General features: G+C 37.9%; 1 protein-coding gene across 1 annotated transcript; it reads right to left on the bottom strand.

Moving 5' to 3' along the window:
• Positions 1-227: 227 nt before the first annotated feature.
• Positions 228-8252, bottom strand: LOC131528608 (NACHT, LRR and PYD domains-containing protein 1 homolog). Its single transcript, XM_058757892.1, has 9 exons — positions 8244-8252; positions 6113-7722; positions 3194-3274; positions 3004-3078; positions 2774-2905; positions 2273-2425; positions 1337-1420; positions 1111-1199; positions 228-438 (listed from the first exon to the last, which is right to left on the bottom strand). The coding sequence occupies exons 1-9, from the start codon at positions 8250-8252 to the stop codon at positions 371-373; spliced, it is 2301 nt and encodes a 766-aa protein (XP_058613875.1). The 3' UTR covers positions 228-370.
• Positions 8253-19970: the final 11718 nt, after the last annotated feature.

The following is a 19970-nucleotide window of genomic DNA, read 5'->3' as shown; positions in this document are numbered from 1 at the left end:
GTCACGAAAACAAATTCCTCGTATGTGTAAACATACCTGGCAATAAAGCTCATTCTGATTCTGATTCTGATTGTTATTAGATTGCAACCCTATGTTAATTTGCACTGCTCTAGGTAAATTTCTTTGGTTATTATGACATGATCCAAGTGTGATTAAAAAATATTGTCATTAAATGCAATACTGTACCACTGTAGTAGAATGTTTTATCGGTTCAAAATCATCCCCATATTTACAGTAATTCATCACACAGAAATATCACAGACAAAAAAATGTATTACAATTGTTATAAGAAATGAAAGAAAAAAGAAAAAGAAGGAAAGAAAGAACAACAAAAAAATAAAAATAAAATAAATTCTCTCAATGACAGCTACTACTCCACTGAGTGTCTTGATGATGAGTAAGACACAGAATCTGAACTCTCTCGCTGTGGCAGTGTCCCTGTGGCAACAGGGGAGAGAAATAACTGGGGTTATTTAAAAAATAATATTTTCCAATGCAATGTTTTATTTTTATTTTTTGCAAACACAAAAGTATATATTTACTCATATGCTTCATAAAACATTTATGAGAAGAAGAAAAGAAGATCAGATCTCACTGTATGGAGCTTTACTGCACTATGAAATAAAGACGTGACCCAAATCTCACAGTCACAAATCTGATACATGTATGTGTACAATTGTTGTTTAAATCTCTCAGTGGCTAAAACCAAAGCCTTTGAATATTAAAATGAAAAGCAACACATTATCCACTTTCATCAATGTTATGCCTATATAGGTTTGACACTGAGATTATATTCTGTTTTCACACTCCAAAGTGGCAATTAAGAGTGAAACAGGATTTGTTCAAATGTACAGTATATATTAATAAATTAATTAAAATGAATAAATACATCAAAAGTAAACAAAACAAAGACTTGCCACTTGGCCAACAGACATTTTACCCTCAGATTTTTTTTTCTCTGTATATGAAATTTTGTCAGTTTTATGTAATATTTGGTTTATTCTCAGGAAGATTTGTTATAATGAGAAACAGTACATAATAAAGGCACATATCCTGTCTGTCTATCTTGTATAGCTCTATTGCAGGAGTCTTGAAAATCTATCTGCTTACTTTCACTCTCACACTCTTCTTGCTTTGTCTTCAGCTTCTCTTCTGTAAATCTCTCCATGCATGGCTTGATCAACAATAATTTGTTCGAGCTAATAAGAAAAACATTTAACACGCATGATGAACATACTGCAAAATGATTACTTTCTGTATATCTACAGAAAATAATCTTCACAATGAACTTAAAGAAAAGGCTAAATAAATATCTAATATATACTGTAACTCTTACACAGTCAGAGTCCAACCCATCTTCTCCAATGATGTCTTCATGGACTGGGTGTACTCCAACTTTAAATGACCGCTGACATTTATACTGAAAAACATTTAAATAATTCACTTCAAACTGTAAGAGCTTCTGGTTTACTGTTTTCAGTGGCTGGGGAAAACCTACGGTTATTATGAAAATCAATATTGGTAATCAAGTGGAAAAATCAAGATACACATATTTTAGTCAAGCCAAATTTTCACTAGTAATACAAAAATGGGTAACAATTTACAAAAAGATACCATGTGTTGACATTAGTTTGTAACTGTCTGCTATTACATTGTATATATTATTTATATAAGTTGTTTACTTTTTTCTAAGATTATTTTCGTTATGAAGAAAATAAGTTACATTTATTATTTGTGAATTTATTTTGTTATTTGGTTAGGGACTTTTATTTTGAATCCTCGCTCATTGTATGTAATGGCTGACTGCCTGCAAGGTTCTCAGTTGGTTTGCCAACCACCATTAAACGCAAAAGAAGAAGAAGAAGAAGAAGAAGAAGAAGAAGAAGGTTCTCACGGTGGATTTGGGGGGAAAAAGACATCAAATAAACCAGTAATACGGAAACCTCTTGTTCCAGCGTATGCTTGAAGGGAATTACATAGTTAACTACATTAACTCAAACTAACAAAGAAAAATATTTCTTTAAAAAGCTTTATTAATCTTAATTTTAACACTTACTAATACATTATTAAAATCAAATGTTGTATCTACTAACATTATATGGACCTGAAATAACAATTAACAGCTGTATTTTTATTAACTAACAGTAACCAATATCAGTTAATACTGTAACAAATGTATTGCTCATTGTTTTTTAATGCATTAAACAACCTGGAACCTTAAGTGTAGAAAATGGCATAAAAGTTACAGATATTGGTCAGATATTGCTGTTACCTGAGTTCAATCAAACTGGGACAGGCCTGAATGAAGGACAGGATTTCAGAGGCAAATGTTTTAGTCAGAAGTGAATCATGCAGACAGACTTTCTTCAAACCAGACTCTGATCGCAGGAACGTCAACAGTTCAACTTCATGTTGCCCAGAACTTCTAAACAACACAAAAACACACAAATTTATAAATGTAGCACAAAGCTTTACATGCTTTTATTTTTTGAAGAATAAAATGTTAAAAAACAATTTAACTAATAAACACCTAATTAATCTGACCACTGATCATGAAAATTCTCATCATTTACTAACCCTTACTTTGCTGCAAACCTTTAAGACTTCTGTTTACCTTCAAAACACAAATTTGTGTTTCAAAGATGAATGAAAGGATTATGGGTTTGAAATAATGTTCTTTTTTTTGGTGAACTAATCCTAAACTAACATTTTTGGTGGCAAATGGCAATGGCATATGAGTTTAACAAAATTAAAGAATGAAGCTTTCACTCACAAATGTCCAAAACTCAACAATAGCTGCTCTCTCTGTGATTTCACCCAGTCGATGGTGGAGATAATTGAGCGCGGAGAGGTTACAGTTAATTCTGTGACTGATGATGCGAACTCTGATGTGCCAAAAGACAACCTGAAGCTTTAACAGATAAAAACATTAGTACAGGTTTATATTATGCATCAGGTATAGGATGAAACTGTAATTTTGTATGTGACAAGTGAGTTTCATACATGATGTCTCCATCTCTGACTGACACAGAGATCTCTGGGCAGAATCCAAACACCTCATTTTCAAACTCCTTTATACTGGCAGGTATATCATTTAATAAGTGCATTTCATTATTAGATATTTCTTAAAATTGATTAAATATATGGAATAACAAGTATTTGCAATGTTATTCTAAAATTAATTATACATTACTTGAGTTTGTTCAAAATCTTTCCTTTAGCAACAGCTGAGACCAAACCAACAACATCATCTGAAATGTGATCCATCGTCAACCTTTGAAAGTAAAAGAACACAGTATATCAGATTTGATATTTATTTATTTTTTTAATTTATTTATTGATTGATTGAAAATGTAGAATTTTTTTCTGTCAACATTTTCTCCCACTCAGAATAAGTAGGGGGTGGAAAAAAAGTTGAGCAAGTAAAGCCAGCTTCTTTTATAACTATTTTTGATGGCAGAGAAAAATATAACTGAACTGGCCATATTTCCACTGAAATGCAAGTAACACAATATAAACATCATATATACATCACATTAAATCCATATCACATGATAATGACTACTGTAGTATTGAATGTCACATTATCCTTGATGGTGAATCACAGCTGTGCTGATATTCAGTACTACGGCACTCTTGCTTGTGTGATATTGTTTTAGTTTTGAACATTGTCGCAAATTAGCTCAAAGTGAGATGAACATAATTAATCATAACGGGTTATTATCAATTATATTCATCTTCAGGAATTAACTGTAGCATTGATAGTGCAATAAAATGATTTGTTCGTCCGCAGTACGGACAGTTTTAATCATCTATTGACTCTAAGGAAAATTATTTCTCTGGCCACGAAAAATAATTCGCTTACATTGCTCACAGAGCATGTAACAAAACCAGAACGTTAAAGTGACCTCGTTCTGTAAGCAGCAGACAGACAACCAATCGTGAATACATATGGATGTTTATTAAACTACACTACAAACTTACACACGTTAAACATAGATGCCAACGCAAGGAAAGCTTGGAGAGAGAGAGAGAGAGAGAGAGAGAGCACGGGAGAGTAGAGTGTAATGGCAGTATTTACACATCAGCTAACCACAACCTGTTAAGAACCATCAGAGAATCACATCATCTTAATTAAAAGGGGTCGAAGCCTAGAAGCGCATCTAAACAGTTAACAAGCAGTTACTTGCATTGGTTTTGTTGGTGCTGAGTAAAGTGTCCTGTTGCGTGGATAAAGCGTAGATTCCTGATGCATTCTTTTAGGAGTGAAAGCTTTGTCAGTCGTTATAACATTACTATGCGTCAGTTTGATGATTTATGACATGATTTATGACCCCTTGTCAGAGTTGATTGACAGGTTGTCATATGTCAAATGTGTACATGGTCAGATTTATGACCTGATTTATGGCTATGTGACCCTGACTGTCACGTCACCGGGGTCCTGTCACCCCTGACTGGCATGACAGTAGGGTGTGTAAATCAAAGATCAAAACAGATGTTAGATTTGACATTTGATGGATTTATTGACTGGATTTATGATGTTTTTATCTCTCACCTGTGCCAATGGCGTTTTTAAGGAGTTCACACTGGAAGACAATGAGGAACAAGTGTCTGAACATTGTTGGTGAAGGGATTAAGATTCACATCAACAAAGGAAGTCGAAGCATATCATATACCATACAGATCAAACCAACATTGATCCTGTTAAGGTGACAATACGTTTTCGTTTTTGCGCAGCCGTTTTTCCACAATCAGGAAGAACCCAACACCTCCAGACTGGACGTTAGCAACAGGTCAGGAAGGAAATCCATAAAAACACCATGGCACAGGTGAGAGATAAAAACACCATAAATCCAGTCATAAATCCATCAAATGTCAAATCTAACATATGTTTTGATCTTTGATTTACACACCCTACTGTCATGTCAGTCAGGGGTGACAGGACCCCGGTGATGTGACAGTCAGGGTGACAGAGGGGTCACATAGCCATAAATCAGGTCATAAATCTGACCATGTACACATTTGACATATGACAACCTGTCAATCGATGCTGACAGGCGGTCATAAATCAGGTCATAAATCATCAAACTGAAGCATAGTAGTAGTTATAACTACTTTCATCATTCCAGCCATGGGTTGATTGGTCCGAAGTGAATCGAGAAAGTTACTGAACTTAAAACTGCCAGAAGATCAGACGGCGGAAGGGGAGTCGCGAGATTTCCAAGGTGATATGTGTGTCTCCCAGAACCGAAAGTAAAGAGAAGCACCTCTTTTGGGTGTGGGAGAAGTTTTATCTGGTTTTCCTGTAACACCCATTTTGGTTAGTTTGACCAATAACAAGGTGCATAGTTTCAGCGGGAAAGTGTTTCTTTGTCCCACTTGACCCCTCATGTGCATGTTTTATGACTGGTCTGAAGAATCGGTGTTGTTTTGCCCACAGTAAAGTAAAAATAGTATGATGCATTTCACGATCACAGTGTACATCATTGTTTGAGGAATAAAGAGCAGATCATTTTGATACCAAGAAAGAAACATCTAGAAGATATTAAACCCGAGATACATTCATACACCTGAATATGAGCATTTAGAGTAACTAATACAAATAACGAGTGGTAACTAGGCTCATATAATAAGGAAACAAACAAACAACACATGCATATACCAGATGCATTTGTAACTGATTAATTATAGTCTAAATAAAGAAAATGTCTCTATGTGTGTGTGTTATGTGTATTGTAATCATGGAGATAGTTCACTGGTCAGCCAGGCCGTTGGTGCCTGGTACCGAGGGTCATTTAGTTCTCTTTGGAATGCATTTGAATTCCGATGGAGAGAACAGAGAGTTGATCTGTTTACCATCTTCTAGATAGTGGGGGACAACCATTGGCAATTTAGCACCCATATAAAGGTAGAATGTGGGGCCAGGTCTGTGAATTATATGCAAATGTCAAAAGGCTAAAAGGATCTCTTAAAACATAAGTCCCAACGACCATCACTGATCACAAGCAGATGATACAACATATAAAATTTCACTGCAATAAATATAAATATTAATTATGATAATGTATAATTCCATTTGTCAGAAAAGGCACAAAGTCTAAATTTCACTCACCACAGCTCTTCACATTGGTACAGTTCAGGCTGGAGCATCTTCAGATTATCAGATGTTACAAGGAGTTTCAGGTTTCTGATGTGTTCACAGCACTGTAAACAGTACTTCAGTGCACAACAGTCCGTAATTTTCAGTGGTGAATTTGACAGATCTATCAAAACCAATTTTTCCAAGACTTTTCTAATGAAGCTCTTCTCATGAAGCTCATAGAGACAATGGAGAATGAACAGCATGAGTTCATCTTGATATCTCTGTGAATATGTACTGATCCATTCCTTAAGCTGGGTTTCTGTGTTGACAGAGACAGCCATGTTGTGCTTTTCAAAGAACGACGGGATCCAATCTTTTTTACAAAGACCACAGAGGAACAGAATCACAGGCTGCAGCAGCTTTGACTGTCTTACTTCTACATCTGCCATTGAAAAGTCTCTATCAGAACAACAGGACAAAGCCCATCCTCTCTCTACAGTGTGAAGCAGCTCCCTCACTTTCCTCTGAGACTCTTCTTCATCCAGAAGAACATAGTACAGAGCAGTGAAGAACTCCTGAAAGCTATGATACATGAAAGTGAACATTGTCTCCTGACGGATTCTTCTCTTAGAGAGGAACCTACACAGGAATGGATTCCCATCAGGGTCTGAAATGATTTTATTCACATTTTTCTCATCAAACAGCACTTGTTGTTCCAGCATCCCTCTCTCTGCCAGCTGACCCAGACTCCGTAGCAAGGTTGAGACAGACTGACTCAAACCCTTGCAGTGATGCTCCAGTAGAGTGGACACAAAGTCAACATAGATGGAGGTGGTGGTTTCTAATCCACTTGTTACATCTGCACCAACTCTGAACATCTCACTGATGATCCAGCAGATAACAGGAATGGAGCAGGCAGTGAGGAGGGTTTCATTTGCTCTCACACAGTCATACTCTTTGCTGAAGAACTTCTGGAAATATGTCTCCACCTTCTTCTCAGAGAAACCCATGATCTCAGTGAAACACTTTAGTCCTTTTAACAGCTTGTTCAATGTGTTCTTAGTTCTGGTGGTGACCAGCAGGTTGGATTTAGGGATTAGGTATCTCCACAACAGGGAACATAGAATGACCTCAGGTGGGGCTTTTTGAAGTGGATCAGTGTTTCCTGACATGTCAAAAATGGCCTGTGTAAGTCTCAGCTCATCAAATCCATCAATGATGAAAAGCATCTTCTCTGGTGAATGTTGTAACATCTGTGAGATCTGATCTGATGTTAAACTACAGCTGTAGCTCAAGAGCTCAATGAGGTTAATCTCCTCAGAAACACACATCAGCTCCTCACATCTCAGATTGAAAACTACATTCAAATGTCTAGAAGTTTCAGATGCCCAGTCAAACATGATCTTCTGTGCTATGATGGATTTGCCACTGCCAGAGTCGCCTTGGAGAATGACAGGCATTGTACCATATGACATCAACAATCTGTCCACACTGATGTTCTTAAAGCTGCCATTTTCATTTTTCTGAATGATCACCGGTTCATTATACAGGGCAGACAATGAGGTCCACTCACTCTCATATTTCTGTTTGATTGACAGCTTATATTGACGTAGTGTGTTTTCTGATAATCTTGAGAAATCCTACAGGAAAACCAGTTGATTAACTGAGAAAATGTCAAAGTTTATCATATTGAATCAACAGAAAATAAACTTTTGCATTATACTTACTGATTTTCAAAAATATTGTAAATTATTCAAATATTAATGTTAAAAATTAAGAAAATATATTTTCCATTTATAGCTTATATACACTGATTTTTTTTTTTTTTAAAGCTGTACTTTATTACTCCGTGTTTTGGTAAGATTCTTGAAAGAACTAAGAGCTCTACAAAATGTATTGACATCAGCAGGGTCATTAGTTCTGAAGGAGTTCAGTATCACTGCATAAACTTATTTAAAAAATTATACCACTACCTTAAAAAATACTTGGCAAATTCTCTTCCAATACTATTTATTGGTTAGATTGTGCTATATAATTTATTATTCTAAAATCTTTGTGCAGATCCATTTTTGGCATAAAGTTAGATTTCATGAATATTTTAAGCACATCAAGTACAAGAAAATGACAGTGTTATGATCTCTCTTCCATTTTTGACAGTTACATCATACATGGTCATCAATGGGTGTTTTCCCAACATATTAGGACATATAGGTCATGGATTTCCACTTCACTGATATTAACAGGTAGAAGGCATTATAATTCAAAGTGTCTAAAAGTATATTTGGGAGCACCGGTTAATAATAAATTCATCCAATTAGTACATAAATCTGGTCTAAATGGAAGGTAAACAATTAAGGATGAAGCCTACAAGAGAAAAATATTCTATATGAGGAACGGGATGAAAACTGTAAGCTGAATTACAAGTAGACCTTTCAACAAGACCCAAATATATGCAAGAAATGGCTACAAAGAAAAAAGGGGGTTCTGGAATTGCCAAGTTATTGTTTAGATCTCAATCCAACTTAAATGCCGTAGGAGGACTTGGAGTGTTAATGTAAGAAACCCTTTAATATCACACTGTTAAAAATGTTCTGTACAGAAGAATGGGCAAAAGAGACTGTTAGACAACTATATGAAATGCCAAATGTGGAAAGACAGGCTACTACATGTAGAAGTGTCCTTTTTTACAGAAGAAAAATGAATTTCTGTTGATTAAAATATTTAAAAGTAACAAATATGGTTATTTGTTACAGGGGTCATGAACTGAGTAATCAAAATTATCTTGATCTTTTGACATATAAGAGGTCATTGTACTATAAAAACATCCTGAAAGTTTCAGAACTCAAAACTTTTTTGTTAGTCTAAAATCAGCTTATATTGAAGCCAATCTGCCAGAATGACAGGTTTTGGAATGTGCTACTCTATGATGTAATAGTGTGGCTAAACACCGCCTCTGCAGAAGAAGATCAACACCTGCTTCTACATCACTGCCTGTTTAGCCCTGTCCACCGATTTGCACATGTAGTGTTTATGAGAGAGGTGAATGCGCAGGTCTACACAGAAACCAAACGATAAAGATGGCTCCAAAGAGAAGACGCTGTGCAGTTACAAGTTGTGGAAAAACAGTCTTTGCATTGCCTTCCTTCTGATCTCAATGTTAGGAAAGAGTAGATTAACTTTTTTTATTTTTAATGAAGATCCAGACTGTGTCAGTAAGAACTTGATCTTTCGTACACCTCACTTTACTGTGGATTTGTTTACAAACAAGGCACAATTTGGCGATTCAAACTAAAAGACAATACTGTGCCGACTATTGGATCCAAGAGTAATGTCGCACCACACAAATGTGAGTAACTGTTTTTATTATGTGGTCACTATTGCTTTCTCTGTTATACAGGTCGTTTGATATGTACTGAGTATTTACAATTCATCACGCCAACTACAGTTCGTCAAACAGAGCGTTTAGATTAGGGCGGACAAAACAGGACAGAAAAGGGAACTACAAACCACGTCCTCTAGCAGTCGCTATGGGGGACCGGTGCACAACGTCCTCGAGGGGGCGGTTTGCGTTCTCTCGTTTGTCTCTCTTTTCGAGGAAAGAGGGACAGCCATCGGTTCCCCGTGGCTCAGGACCCGCCGCTGCTGAAGTACGGAGGAAAATTAGCTTCTCAGGTGGACCTGGCTGATGAGTTGAAAAAGGGGCTTTCCCTTTCTCGCTCGTTGGTCAAGGATGAGAGTGAGCTGCTGGTGGATGACACTATTTCTCTGACATCGTCCAATCCAGCGGCTAGTGCTCTGCTGGCTCCCAGCCAGGAAGAACAGGAGATGTTAGATGAGGAGGAGGAAGTTGAGACTGAGACCTACCATTGGAACACACCACGGCGAGGCATTACTTGTCGCAGAAGTGGGCCAGGAAGGTGGCATCTCATGGTCGCCTCGACGAACGCAATCTCTCTGATCATAACCCTCCAGCTCAGGTGAGCCTTCCACTTCTTCCCAATCTTCATGTGGAGATTGAGAAGACTTGGAAAAATCTCTCTTTGCAAAATGCATGAAAACAGATATGAGAATATACCCCCCCATTGAAGAGACACTGGCCTGCTATCTCTCTATGGGCAAAACATCTTCTCTTAAGGCTCCCTCCTTGCCATCCAGACCCCTTCAAGTAACATCTCGCCTGAATGGCAAGGTCTACGCAGCAGCAGGTCAGGCTGCGGCTTCATTGCACACCATAGCAATTCTGCAAGCTTACCAGGCTGAACTGCTGAAAGATCTGGATAAAGGTCAGAGTTTTTCCCCTGATAAAGTAGCTGAACTGTCTTTTGCCACTGTCTCAGTCTCAGCTGAGACTGTTCTCTTATGAGTAGGTTGTAACTGTCTTTTGTTCCTAGACAGGAGCTTGATTCCCCTCCCCCTTCTTGCACTAGCCTGAGGGCTACCTTGAGGGTGTGTTGCTGGCACTATCTGGCAGGATCCTGGGCAGCCTTCCGGCCCCATGCTGGCTGGACTTCGACTCAAACTAGTTAGGCTTCTCTAGGAAAGCCTCCTTGTTCATCAGGTCCCCAGTATAGCGCTGCGGCCGCAAGACCTGTTGGCCTTTATGAGGTTTACTGGAGGACTGCCTCTGCCTCTGACATGCTCCCTGGGTTGCTCAGGTCTCGCCCCGAGGGGCTTCTGTAGACCACAATTGAGCTTTGGTTTTAGCATGAGGGCTTGCCTCAGCCTGAGAGCCAAGCGCTGCTCCCGTGAACTCCATAGGCAGTCATACCAAGTTGCCGCTCCATTTTGAGCATCTGAGTGCTTCTCCCACTCTTGGAAGTTTGGCCCTCCGCTCTCTGAGCTCCACCAAGCAACCACATCAGGTAGTCAGGCTCTGCCTCCCTGTTGAGCTGCTCTTTTGATAAGCTTAGCATTGCTCCCCTCAATTCTGTCATGGCCTCTGGTGACCTTTTAGTAACGGTGCTTCTAAAATCCATATTCATGGTGAGTGCACACACTAGTTCTCTGTGCACTTCTCTAAATTCCATGTTCATGCTAAGCCTTTGCGCGTTTTGGTGACACGATGCTAGCCTCGTTCCCTTTCTCTGAGTTGGCTCAGGCCCCGGTTCTCACCTTGGGCCCCACTCCGCTTATGTATCCTTTATCATATCTCTTTAGACAGGGTGTTTGCTACCAAGTTCCTGGAGTGTCTTGTAGATCATCTAGGAGCTCATTTTAAGAGCGGAAGGTAGCCCCCTGGGTGACAGGCCAAGATATGGGTTTTATGACAACCTTGATACTCGGCTGTATCCCCTTGAATGAACCTCATTGACTCTGATTCCAAGACTTTGAGCTCTGCCCTGGCTTGGAAAGCCAGCCCCTAACAGGTAAGTTTGTTGTGGTGTACAGCTCAGGCCTTTGGCCATAGGGGATGATGTCACTAACAGCCGTCAAGGCGTCCTAGGGGCAACACCCTTGAATTTGTTTGAGTTTGTACTTAGTGTTTGGCATGCACTACCATCAGCATGGCAGCGTCGGTATACCATTCTTCATAGTGACTTCTAGAGGACGCAGTTCTAAGTCCCCTCGGAAGAAGTGGATGACGTGTTCTCTCTGCGCCCTTTTATACTGTTGTCGCGCCAGTAGTGACGTCATAGGCTGTTGCTGGCCAGTGTTATTGTCGTGTTTAGATGTATGCTTCAGACACCGGTCATGCTGACTCATCTGTTTAGCTGTGCATTTGTTGAATGAGCACTGTGCTACGTTCGAACTAATTGCACAATATTTTATGTATAATCATGTTCTATTCGTAACTGTTTTAAATTCATTTTAAATCAATATTTATATAATTTTTTTTGTTTTTATTGTTGTTATTATTTTAGTTCCTTGTTTTTATTGTTGTGATTATTGTTTTTTTAATGACTATTTCACTTCCTTTTATGTAAAGCACTTTGAATTACCACTGTGTATGAAATGTGCTATATAAATAAACTTTGCCTTGAAGGCATCTCCCATAACAACAGCTAGAGTGTCTCATTCCTTTCTCAGGGAACCATGGTTACTTAACCTGAGATGTTTTTTGATGTAAAAATCCTGATAACATTATAAGTGGACCTCAGAGAACCGTACAAAATAATAATAAAAAAAGGCAGTTCATGACCCCTTTAAATTACAATATATCACTTTCACCCATCAGTATCACGTCCGAATAAAGTTCCAGCATCAATATGCCCACATTTGTGACATCCACCAGACATAGATACACATAATGCTTAAAAACGAAGACATTGTCACTACACCAACACATGACAGAAAATCCATTTTCACTTACATTAGAAGGGTCTTCAGATATCCTTGTTTTGTGTACTGCTACTTGACAAGCATGAAATGTCAGATAAACCAAGCATTAAGTATAAAGCAGAATGAATACAATCTAATAATGTTTAGAACCAAATTTGAAATTAACTTTAATGGAAAATGTACAATTCTGTCATCATTTCAAACAGGGGCCACTTGTGCTTTTAGGGGGCACAATTTTAAAATTCATCCTAACCTACTTTAAGTATTATTCATTCAGTCATTTTTCACCATGTCATGTAGCATTGCAATCTCTAGAAGTAATCTATAACAATTCAACTAAAATTAATATTTCATCATGTTTTATTGTTTTTGACAAATAATTTTGTATGTCAGGGGCATCATTTTTGAGGGGGCATGAGTGAAGGGGGGGGGGCACTCTCATGCTTGTCATATGACACACAGAAGCCACAATACCACTGTATAACTGATATAGGCTTATGTATTATAATTTTTTTAATTCGAAATATTCCCAAAATATATCATGAAATAACTCGAATTCTCAAATATGTGTAAGTAAATGCTAAAAGTAAAAGTAATTATGTTTGTTGATCTATAATGGGCGATAGGCAAAGTAGCCTAATAGTGTAATATTAACTTTGCATAAAAATCCGTCTTTTTACTTAAGTACCAGATGTCATACCATAAAATGAGTGTCATACCATAAACATATAATACGACTGACTTTGTATTTTATGTGGATTTAATAAAAACATTGTAAGTTACTAATTAGCCCATAACACTTTCATTGTACAAAAAGAGCAAAGAACGTTTACATTATCAAAGAACATTTTCACTTCAGTCCAGCGAGTTCAAGCACTCTCAAAAACTCCCATAACAATCTCTAAAGCTGTTTACACTGTGAAATTAATATCTTACTTACATTGGTACATCTTCACTTTGTTATTTCTGAGGAGAGAATTCGCCAGAGAATTCAGTCAGCGAGCGCGCGCGGTGACGAAATAGCGGTGCTTCGGTGATGACTCATCTGAACGCTTCTGATTGGTCCTTGCATTCGTAAGCTCAACAAAATCATATGTGATTGGTTATAATGCACAGTGCTTTAAAAACGTGTGTGTCTCTGGCTCTGTGCCAGCCAGCGAACGCAGATTTGAATTTAACAGCTGTTTTTCTTTCTATATTTTACAGGACAAACTGCGCATTTCACCCAAAATTGTTTGGTGTGATATAATTCCAAATTTAGGGGGGCCAAGCTTGTTAACAGCAGAGCGCTACAGAATTCTGAGATCTATGAAAAGCCTGAGAAAGGAGTCCTTTCTCCCACCTCTAAGCCTCAATAAACATTTTGCATGTCTGTACGATGTAACCTACCACACCTTTGGCAACGTGACATCCATTTAGTTAAGTATTAAATAGGGCTGCTTGCAGAAACATTTGTTATATATATATTTTTTAGATCGTTTATATTTTGGATAAACAATCAAAGATTTGTTTTTTATATAGTAATTTAAGCTCTTATTTGCTGCTTCACCGACAATTCCTGCTGGACCTGAGACTCGAACCCGCGACCTTCGTCCGACTCTCTCGTGAATGCACAATGCAGATCGATATTTTCATAAATAAAGTTGTAAATTATGTTTGTTTCTTTTTTCTTTGTTCAAATAAAGCACTCGCGACGCTTAATAAAATTGAGGTTAAACTACTGGAGTCACACGGAGTACTTTAACAAACTATAAAATAATTTCCAAGTATTAATCGCTTATTGTCAATGTCTGAACAGCATGTAACGAAACCTAATCTTAATGTGATCGTAACGAAACGAAAAATGAGAGCCTGTAGATTAATTGTGAAGGACTCGGGGTGGTTATTTATTTTTTTACGAAATGGAATGGCCGGTGTTGTTTGCTAATAGGCTAATAGGCTATCAGTTTGCAGAATTTGCTAACGCGTTAAACCTCCACTGTTTGAAAAAAACAAATGAACAAACTCAAAATTTCGGTGTCATTGTGATTGCAAATTTGGGTAAGCATGTTCTAGTATGACATGTTTATTCTAAGGGGGATTTTTACTGTTGTGCTTATATTGTTTTTATGTTGGTTATGTTTTTGCATCAATCCATGTTGGTTTTGTATTTAAAGTGATAGAATACTTATTAGCTGGATTTCTGAATCGGAAATCATATGCTTGGAGCACTTAAAAATGTAAACACGAAAGCTAAGTATGAGAACCAATGTTTTCATGTGTAAAGCTAGCATGTTTGAAATTGAGTTTTTATTTACCATGCACTTGTGTGGACTTTCAGTGGATGGGCTTTCTTTGTTGTCTGAATATAAATGAAAATAAATTTTACAATACACAATTTACAGTATACACATTTTGGCTTAAAGGTCTGTCCAGACCAGTCCATGTTGAAATGCTTTTCTTATGTTAGAAGTGCTGTACTGTTTACAATGATTTTAGTTTTCTTTGCATTCAATTGTAATCTGGCAATGTCAAATTAATGTTATGTCAATGCTGAAATTAAATGTGAATTAAATTAAAACATTAAATGTGTTTTTCTTTTTAAAGGTTCAGGTGAAACACCAGGAAGAAGAATCCAGCACTGGATGATCAGCCTTGAGGAGCACATCATTTGTGAGGGCATCCAGCCGCCTTTTCTGTCTGGGCTTGCAGCTGATTTTTCTACTTACAACAATTTCAATCTTCAATACCAAGCTGAAGACGCATGCATGTTGGAAATTATTCAAAGGTTAGATACTTGGATGCATACATTCAATTCACTTCACATTTTATTTCTATATCACTTTTTACAATACATATATTTTTAAAGCAGCTATACAGAAAATGTATGTTTCATTGAAACATTTGGCCCTAATAAACAGGGAATAGCATCAAATAGAGAAATTTCCTGTCAAATATTTGAGCCCCAGTGAGCAGTAGGTGAATGTCAAGGAAATAAAATGTCTATTGGTGGTGAGGTGTTGGTGGAAACCTTGAAAGGAAGCAGATTAATCTAGGACCCATCCTTCATCATTAAAATGATGATCATGTGCATATGTTATACATGGCTAAAATAGTAGGGTATAAGATGTGTTATGTCAATGCTTGAACAAAGAGATATCTTTAATCTAGACTGAAACACATCATTCAGTCCAAAAGTTCTGAGTGTTGGAGCTTCTTAAGAAAGCTTTCCTTTCCTGACAAAGTAAAGTGAAGTGTTCTTGATACAAGAATATAATTTTATATACTTTTAATATTTATATGTTATCCGTGAGTACCCTTTTTGGCAACACTTTAGAACAGGGAACACTTATTCACCATTAACTACGACTTTTCCCTCAATAAATTCCTAATTTGCTGCTTATTAATAGTTAGTAAGGTAGTTGTTAAGTTTAGGTATTGGGTAGGATTAGGGATGTAGAATAAGGTCATGCAGAATAAGGCATTACTATGTGCTTAATTAGTGCTAATAAATGGCTAATAGTCTTTTAATATGCTAGCTAATAAGAAACTAGTTAAGAGACCCTAAGATAAAGTGTTACCATCTTTTTTTCCCCTCCACACTAATTCTAAACACACACATTTGTTTTTCAGGTGGTTCATCGAGATAAATCCGGAAAAGGGACCAGGGCTGGAGGATTCATATCAAAGCTGATGGGGAAGGTCACCCAGAAAAAGAAAACCGTGAACCCTCGTGTCTGCAGTCTACTTAAAAAAATTTATGGATTTTGAGTTGGACTTTATACAAGTATTACACACCACAGACCACACACACTCACATCACACACACACGTTTGTTTTGTGAAAAGTGGGGACATCCCATAAGCGTAATGGTTTTTATACTGTAAAAACTGTATGTGCTATTGCCCTACACCTAAACCTACCCTTTACAGCGAACTTTGTGCTATTTCAGATTTTCAATACACTCCATTCTGTGTGATTTATAAGCCTTTTGAAAAGTGGGGACATGGGGTAATGTCCTGAAAAGTCACCTGCTCCTTGTAATACCTGTCATTACACAAATTTATGTCCTCATTTGTCACAAAAATGTGCGTGCGCACACACCCACACACACAGTCTCTTGATCTCTATTTTTTCAGGTATTCATTAATTTCTATTCACTCAAAAACATTTACTCAGGTGTTCTCTAAGTTTTTCACTTAATCTTTGTGTTAATCTTTTGTTTTTTTTGGACAGCCTGCATGACCTATTAGAATTAATTGTTAAAGAGTTAAAGCAATTTATTTATCATTTATACAGCTGAAATGTACATTTATTGTCATAAATGTAATAAGCTTTGGGCTTTATTTTACAATTTGTTTTCATTTTGTACCAATGTTCTGTAAGTCAGAATCTGATTTGGGGAATATGTTGAGTTTATTTCTGTTATGACCACTTCTTCCCCTTAAATTTCAATTATTGTCTTTAATGTTTTTTCTAAGAAAGTTTTTATTTATTTATTTTTTTTTAATAAAGCAAAACAAGTTTTGAATCAACACTTTAAAGCTGCTTTACTTGTGTTACATTTCAAGTCACTATTTCAAAGGGTACAAATATATATTAAAAACCAAGAAGAAAATGTTGTCCTTTTTACTAGCAGGCCATTATTCAATAGCGTACACAATGGCATAGTATATTTGTATTGTAGTTTACACATTGTTTGTTTAGTTGTGAAGAAGAGCAAAAAAATTATTTGCGAAAACAGTAGTCAACTGTAAATTTCACCAACAGTAAGACACAGTTAATTTTATAGTTCCTTGCTGGCAACCAAGCTGCCAGTTCTTTACTGTTTTTTAATAAACAGGATTCATATAGCATCATATTCCCACAAGTTAGGACTTGGGTGTGGCATGAACCGAACCCATCCCTTCTGGAGCTTTTGTGAGAAGCCGAAGAAATTCATTCATCAAAACATCAATCTCAAATAACTTTACAAACTGTCAGTGGAAAAACACTAATAAACAGTTCACTCGCTATGAGGTCCTTAATGAAGGATCGACTTCATCCTGCGTTTTAAAATGCAGTAGATCTATTATTTGAATAGTGTTCCGATGTTCATTCTGCAGTACAATGAGAATTCCAAAGAACTATACACCAATTTTTCCGGTCATCCTCTGAAACAGGAAGTAGCAGGGATCTGACGCGCCTGCGGACCGCTGCGGACTGTCATCTGAAAGATAGGCTACTCCTACTTATGCCAGCAAGATGATGATGCAGTATGACTTTGTTATATCTGTCATCATGCTAAAAACCCAAATTCAGTAATTACAACAGGCAAAGTTTGTTTCATGACCATGCAGGAATAACAACGTTAAAAAATAAATAAATAATAATAATAATAATAATTTTTGATGCCAGTTCAAACTTGCATTATAAGAAAAATATTCACAGTGGTTATAACTGCTCTGTTTACCTTACAATATGAATCAATCTGTTTGTGAATCTTATTCTATTACTCAACACCTAAACACACACACAAAAACAAAAGCAAAATAATTTGCCTAAAAAAGAAAAAGTCCTTATTAATGAATTAAATATATCCTATTGCATAGAAAACTTTCAAACTTTCAGTACTCAATCTCACGCAACGGAGCCTATTCCATATTTCGGATTAAAGTTGCACAGGTTTTTACCTAACAAAATCATGTTAGCAAGATGCTCTGCTGCAACAAAGAGCACTTCTCTGAGGAAAGACTTTTTTGGTTTTGCCACAGTGTGCCAGGTCTGAGAAATTAAATCTTTTTGTATAGGGCTCTTAAAATATAACTGTACTTTATATTGCATATATGATTCACTTTTTAATTATATTTGTTGTATTTAATTACTGCTTTTAAAATTGTAAAATACAACATAAACAATATGACCTGTGTGCATTTTCCCATAACTTTTACGGGGTTTTTTTTTTTAACTGTATAAATTCATGCAAACTTGTGAAGTTCATGCATAAATTAGGAAAACAGAAGCATCTGGATCTCTCTATATTGAAGCTGCCGTTTATGTCCCGAACTGAATGAAAGTTCTTTTCTGGTGTTTTCTCAGCATTACTTATGTCTACTGGGTCCAGACTCCAGTACATCAACTAGATAAAGCTTATTCTCCTTTAGCAGTCTGCAGAATTCTGCTTTAACCTACCTGGTCTTTTGGCATTTGCGTACCTGGATACACTTTTTAGCGTGACATGAAATACGTACCAATAAGTACATATCACTGCAGTTTCCAAAAGAAATGAACATTTTCACACATTTAAGGTTAATCTGCCAAAATTAATCACCTTTTGGCCTACACAAAAAGTTTAAACGTTCCAAATTTGCAATGATCAATACATTTTGGTTCAACAAATTAGCAACTCTGATCAGGTTTGACATTTTTTTTAAATAAACTAGAAATTTGACAATGAATTGGCAATAGGAGCTGCTCTGTTAGTTTGCAGGCGCACATTTATGTCAGACTGTGTCTCCGCGTCCTGTGTTTTTCCCCTCCTCTTGTGACCATATTTGGTGTTCCTGTCCTAGTTTTGTGTTTGAGTTAATTAGTCCCCAGCCCTGTGTATGTCTATGTGGTTGTTAGTCTTGTAATTCCTGAGTTTGTTATTAAAGATCCTGTTAGTTGCAATATTCCTCGTCTCCCAGCTCCAACAACACATGTGACAGAAGACCGAACCAAAACTGACAAAGGGATGGAATTCGCCGCAGCCGTCCTCGCCTTGCCCTTGCCCGACGAGATCTCCCCTTCTTCGAGTATGCGGCGGAGTTCGTTCGGCTCGCCGGGAGGATGCCGCTGGACGACGCGGCCATCCTCCACCTGTTCCGGCTCGGGGTCTCATACCACCGCACCATGGACCTCCCAGACACCACAGGATTGTGCTGGAGGGAAGGGGTCTACCGGTGTCTGGGAAGCGTAATAGGGCTCCTGCCAGAGAGGCCGAGGTCTCGAAGGCAGACCCGCCATGGCCTCCAGAGTCCCCTGGTCCGCCCTGGAGGCCACCAGAGTGCCCTATTTGGTGTTCCTGTCCTGGTTTCGTGTTTATGAGTTAATTAGTCCCCAGCCCTGTGTATGTCTATGTGGTTGTTAGTCTTGTAATTCCTGAGTTTGTTATTAAAGATCCTGTTAGTTGCAATATTCCTCGTCTCCCAGCTCCAACAACACATGTGACAGAAGACCGAACCAAAACTGACAAAGGGATGGAATTACGCCGCAGCCGTCCTCGCCTTGCCCTTGCCCGACGAGATCTCCCCTTCTTCGAGTATGCGGCGGAGTTCGTTCGGCTCGCCGGGAGGATGCCGCTGGACGACGCGGCCATCCTCCACCTGTTCCGGCTCGGGGTCTCATACCACCGCACCATGGACCTCCCAGACACCACAGGATTGTGCTGGAGGGAAGGGGTCTACCGGTGTCTGGGAAGCGTAATAGGGCTCCTGCCAGAGAGGCCGAGGTCTCGAAGGCAGACCCGCCATGGCCTCCAGAGTCCCCTGGTCCGCCCTGGAGGCCACCAGAGTGCCCTATTTGGTGTTCCTGTCCTGGTTTCGTGTTTATGAGTTAATTAGTCCCCAGCCCTGTGTATGTCTATGTGGTTGTTAGTCTTGTAATTCCT

Source organism: Onychostoma macrolepis, chromosome 02 (genome assembly GCF_012432095.1).
Source record: "Onychostoma macrolepis isolate SWU-2019 chromosome 02, ASM1243209v1, whole genome shotgun sequence".
Classification (NCBI taxonomy): Eukaryota; Metazoa; Chordata; class Actinopteri; order Cypriniformes; family Cyprinidae; genus Onychostoma; species Onychostoma macrolepis.
Note: the sequence above shows the minus strand (reverse complement) of the source record. Positions and strands in the feature narration are given on the sequence as shown.